The 5,639-nt window shown below is 48.9% G+C and overlaps 1 protein-coding gene across 1 annotated transcript; it reads right to left on the reverse strand.

Annotated features, from left to right (window-relative positions):
• Positions 1-215: 215 nt before the first annotated feature.
• On the reverse strand, positions 216-2,099 carry LOC102264180 (alpha-enolase-like). Its single transcript, XM_014528173.1, is given in 3 exon segments — positions 216-1,144; positions 1,147-1,562; positions 1,864-2,099. Coding segments are annotated over 3 exon segments (1,317 nt in total). The 5' UTR covers positions 2,010-2,099; the 3' UTR covers positions 216-389.
• Between the last annotated feature and the right edge of the window lie 3,540 nt (positions 2,100-5,639).

The following is a 5,639-nucleotide window of genomic DNA, read 5'->3' on the forward strand; positions in this document are numbered from 1 at the left end:
AAGGAACACGAACACTACTAAGACTCTTTTTTTCCCCCCTAAGGACACTGACGACTTTATTTTGCACACAAAACCACTGGGGATCTTGCCTGTGGACACCTCGGAAATTACAATGTAGGTGCACTTGGCTACAGACACTTGAGAAGTGAGGTTAGAAGAACAATGATTTGGACCAGTCACATGACTAGAGTTAGGGTTTCCACCAGCGTTCCCACGTCAGGCTTGGATTTGTAGCAGTTCTAAGAAGCAGTGAGAACACCACAGGGAGGGGAGAGGCAGAGGCCCCTGCAGGTATCAGCTGGGGGCCTTGGGCTGCCCGTGCAGATGTCAGGAGCAGAGGTCTAATTAGCCAACCAGTGACCACGGGGCTTGGGCCGCTTGCCCGGAGTTTACTTGTCCAGGGGGTTTCTGAAGTTCCTGCCAGCAAACTTGGCCTTGCTGCCCAGCTCCTCCTCGATTCTGAGGATCTGGTTGTACTTGGCCAAGCGCTCAAATCTGCAAGGAGCACCAGTCTTGATCTGCCCAGTGCAGAGCCCCACCACCAAGTCTGCGATGAAGGTGTCTTCAGTCTCCCCGGAGTGATGGGACACCATGACACCCCACCCATTGGACTGGGCCAGCTTGCATGCCTGAATAGATTCGGTCACGGAGCCGATCTGGTTCACTTTGAGCAGGAGGCAGTTGCACGACTTCTCGCTCATGGCCTTGGCAATCCACTTCGGGTTGGGCACTGTGAGGTCGTCCCCCACCACCTGGATCTCCGTGCTAGCAGTGAACTTGCACCACACTTCCCAGTCGTCCTGGTCGAAGGGGTCTTCAATAGACACTACTGGGTAGTTCTTGATGAAGGACTTGTACAGGTTGGCCAGATCGTCATGGGTGATGTACCTGTTGGGGTCATCGGGTGACTTGAAGTCCAGGTCATACTTCCCAGACTTGAAGAACTTGGAGGCAGCCATGTCCATGCTGATGACCACCTTATCGGTGTAGCCGGCTTTCCCGATGGCGTTCTTCAGCAGCTCCAGGGCTTCCTTATTCTCCAGGATGTTGGGAGCAAAGCCACCTTCCTCCCCCTCGTTGGTGGCGTCTTTCCCATACTTCTCCTTGATGACATTCTTCAGGGTGTAGTAAATCTCGGCCCCATGCCCATAGCTTCCCTGAAGTTGGTGGTGCCTACGGGGAGGATCATGAACTCCTGCATGGCCAGCTTGTTGCCAGCGTGAGAACCACCGTTGATGACATTCAAAGCCAGAACTGGCAGGATGACTTCGGTGTTTCCAGCCAGGTCAGCAATGCGGCAGTACAGGGGCACCCCTCTCTCAACAGCCCCAGCCTTGCAGACTGCCAGGGACACTCCTAGAATGGCGTTGGCACCGAATTTAGACTTATTTTCCGTCCCGTCCATCTCAATAATCAGCTTGTTGATCTTCTGCTCCACTACGCTCAGCTTCTTGCTAACCAGTGCAGGTGCAATAGTTTTATTGATGTGCTCAACAGCCTTGGAGACACCCTTCTCCAGATAGTGCGTCTTGTCATTGTCCCGAAGCTCTAGAGCAGCGGTTCTCAACCTGTGGGTTGTGCCCCCTTTGGGGGTCGAACGACCCTTTCACAGGGGTCGCCTAAGACCATCGGAAAACACATATATAATCACATATTGTTTTTGTGATTAATCACTATGCTTTAATTATGTTCAATTTGTAACAATGAAAATACATCCTGCATATCAGATATTTACATTACGATTCATAACAGCAGCACAATTACAGTTATGAAGTAGCAACGAAAATAATTTTATGGTTGGGGGTCACCACAACATGAGGAACTGTATTAAAGGGTCGTGGCATTAGGAAGGTTGAGAACCACTGCTCTAGAGCCTCGTAGATACCAGTTGAGGCACCACTGGGCACAGCAGCTCTGAAGAGACCTTTTGCGGTGTAGAGATCCACCTCAACAGTGGGATTCCCACAAGAGTCGAAGAGCTCTCTGGCGTGCACCTTCAGAATAGACATGGTGAATGTCTAGCCGCCGGATGTCGCCCGAGAAAGAAGGGAGCTGCAGACACACAAGGTGAGCGCTTAGTCACAATGGGCGGTGCTGCTAGGACTCCCTTCTAAGACTCTTAACTGAAACAGGTTACCGGGTGTCCAAAAGGAAGGCTCAAATCTGTCAGAGGGAGGTCAATTACCTAGGTTTCTGAATTACCCAAAGGAAACGAAGGCTAGGGACTGAAAGAAAACAGGCAGTATGTGCCATACCAGTCCCAGCACCTGCCAACAGATTCGGGAATTCCTAGGGGCAGTAGGGCTCTGTTGAATTTGGATCCCAGATTTCCAAATCTAGCTAAGTCCCTCTATGAAGCCTTAAAAGGAGAGGAAAAGGCACCCATTAACTGGAATCCTGAACAGGAAAAAGCCTTCACGACCATAAAGACAAAGCTCACCGAGGCGCTGGCCCCAGGGCCCCCAGATGTGACGTGGGACTTTAATATTTTCATTCACCAGAACAACAGGGTAGCCCTGGGAGTTCTGACTCAGGAGTTGGGACCCTGGCAGAGGCCAGTAGCCCACCTCTCCAAACAGATTGACCTGGTTGCCTCTGAGTGGCCTCCATGCCTCAGGGCCCTTGCAGCCATGGCCTTATTAGTCAAAGAGGCAGACAAGTTCACTCTGGGACAGAACTTAAATGTTAAAGTGCCTCATGCTGTTGTCACCCTAATGGAAGCTAAGGGGCAACATTGGCTGACTCATGCTCGGACGACTCAATACCAGGGGCTACTATGTGAAAATCCACGAATAAGATTAGAGGCAGTAAGAACTCTTAATCCTGCCACTTTCCTACCCATTGCAGAGGGAACCCCTGAGCATGATTGTCTAGAAGTCTTAGAGGAGGTTTACTCCAGCCGGCCAGATCTAACAGATAGGCCTCTACAGAATCCAGACTTAGTATTGTTCTCAGATGGCAGTAGCTTCCTAGATGAAGGAAAAAGACGAGCCGGTTATGCAGTGGTATCAAACTTTGAGGTAATAGAGGCACAGCCCCCGCCTGAAGGATGGTCAGCGCAGAGGGCAGAACTTTGGGCCCTAGTCAGAGCCTTAAATCTCAGTAAGGCTAAGCATGCCAATATCTACACGGACTCCTGCTATGCCTTCCTACCCTGCATATACAAGGAAAGGGGGCTCCTGACGGCCAGAGGAAAAGGGATCAAAATCAGAATGAGATCTTGAAGTTACTAGAAGCAGTCTGGGAGCCCAAGGAAGTAGCAGTCATCCATTGTAGAGGACACCAAAAAGAAAAAGACTCAGTGTCAGAAGGGAACCCTCACGCAGACACAGCGGCAAGGCTAGCTGCTTAAGGAGCAGGCAGCACTATCGCGGATCATGCTGGTTCCTGAATTACCCGAACCTCCGAAATACACCCCTCAAGAAGAAGAATGGGCCCAACGAGAAGGGGGTAAAAGGACGAAGGAAGGTTGGTGGATATTCCCAGATCATAGGGTCTATGTTCCAGAACAGTTAGCTCATAGAGTAGTCCTCTAGCAGCATGAACTTACCTATTTAGGGAAGATGGCTCTAGAAGCCTTGTTAAGCAGATACTATCTAATTGCCCGTCTCCCTTCCTTATGCGCCTCAGTCTCTCAGTGCTGCCTCCTCTGTGCACAGAATAATGCAATGCAGGGTCCTGTAGGACTGATAGGAATTCAGCACTGTGGGCAGGCTCCCTTTGAAGATCTAGAAGTAGACTTTACAGAAATAGGGCCTAGTAGAGGAAATAAATATATTTTAGTTTTTGTCTGCACCTTTTCAGGCTGGGTTGAGGCATATCCTACCGGCACAGAGAAGGCGAGAGAAGTCACTAAGGCGTTACTGAAGGACATAAGTATGTGGTATGGAATGCCATTAACCACAGGGTCAGATAATGGCCCAGCCTTTATAGCTGAGGTAGTACAGCAGGTAGCTAAGGCCTTAGGAATTAAGTGGAACTTACATACAGCCTACAGGCCCCAGAGTCAGGAAAAGTAGAATGCATGAACTGGACTCTCAAGTAGGCTATGGCTATGCTATGCCAGGAGACAAACTTACCCTGGACAGATATCTTCTCCTGCGGGTGCACTGTGCCCCGAGAGCCAAGGTAGGGTTCTCTCCATTTGAAATTCTATATGGTACACCCCCTCCCTTAATTCGGCCAAAGGGAGATTTGGGGGAAATAGGGAACTTAGAAATTCAGAAACAGCTACAAGGACTTGGGAAAACTATCCTTGAAGTCCACAGATGGGTTACTGATTGATTGCCCATCTCTCTAGGAACAGCTGTGCACCCTCACAAGCCTGGGGACCAGGTTTGGGTAAAAGACTGGAAAAAGGAACCCCTTAAGCCAGTGATGGCGAACCTATGACAGGCGTGTCAGAGGTGACACTCGAACTCATTTTTTTGGTTGATTTTTCTTTGTTAAATGGCATTTAAATATATGAAATAAATATCAAAAATATGTCTTTATTTTACTATGGTTGCAAATATCAAAAAATTTCTATATGTGACACAGCACCAGAGTTAAGTTAGGGTTTTTCAAAATGCTGACACGCCGAGCTCAAAAGGTTCGCCATCACTGCCTTAAGCCAACCTGGAAGGGACCTTATCCAGTCGTACTAGCCACCCACTCAGCTCTCAAAGTTGCAGGACTGAACACCTAGATCCTCCACTCCCAGGTAAAAGCAGCCCACCAGCTGGACAATCAGCATCCAGAGTGGAAGGTAACCTCTGACCTGAACCACCCCCTGTGGATCATCTTCAAGAAGATGGTGGATCCAGCTGACCCAACCTGAATCTCCTTATCCCCTCCTATCTGGATAATTATTGTTTTTGTTTTTTTTTCCTAACAGTTTTATTCTGTCTTCATACAAGTGTCGCCGGAACCCCAGACTGGTAACAGGAGGAGAACTTCTCTGCCCTTGCTACTCGGATGACCCCCTTGGGGAAGACTTGGGATACTAACCCCCTTTTTTGTCAGGCCCCCTTCAGCAGGAAGTAGCTAGAGTGGTCGTTGACCTTACCCCCAGTTCCTGAGTCTTTTGTAATCCCTAAGGCTAAGAATAGCTTGTGGAACAAGATGGGGGAATGAAAAGGAAAATGGGGGGACTTGCAACCTAGTTCAGTATCTGGTTAAAACTGTAGTCTTGCCCTAGCCCAGTGGTCGGCAAACCGCGGCTCGCATATTCCACATGCGGCTCTTTGGCCCCTTCAGTGTGGCTCTTCCACAAAATACCATGTGCGTGCACATACTGTGCGATTGTAACTTCGTGGCCCATACGCAGAAGTCGGTTTTCTACCTGGGCGAGTCTATTTTGAAGAAGTGGCATTAGACAGGAGACGCAGCACAGGTGGGCCTTGGGATACGCAGCACAGGGGAGGCACGCTCGATTCATGAGTTGAGTGAGCCAGTCAGTCAGCAGTCTCATTGTGCAGTGGTTAGTGCTAGTCGCATTCGCAAATCACTCGCGGGTAACAAAAGTACCTACTCGAAGCATAAAGTTACCTGTATTTTTCCAACCAGCTGCAAATCCTACAGATATTTTTGTCATCAATTTAAGAATTGTAATTATTTTGTGTTGGTGGCTTTATTATTATAAAATGAAACATTTTTTT

Source organism: Myotis brandtii, unplaced genomic scaffold (genome assembly GCF_000412655.1).
Source record: "Myotis brandtii unplaced genomic scaffold, ASM41265v1 scaffold62, whole genome shotgun sequence".
In the NCBI taxonomy this organism is placed as follows: Eukaryota; Metazoa; Chordata; class Mammalia; order Chiroptera; family Vespertilionidae; genus Myotis; species Myotis brandtii.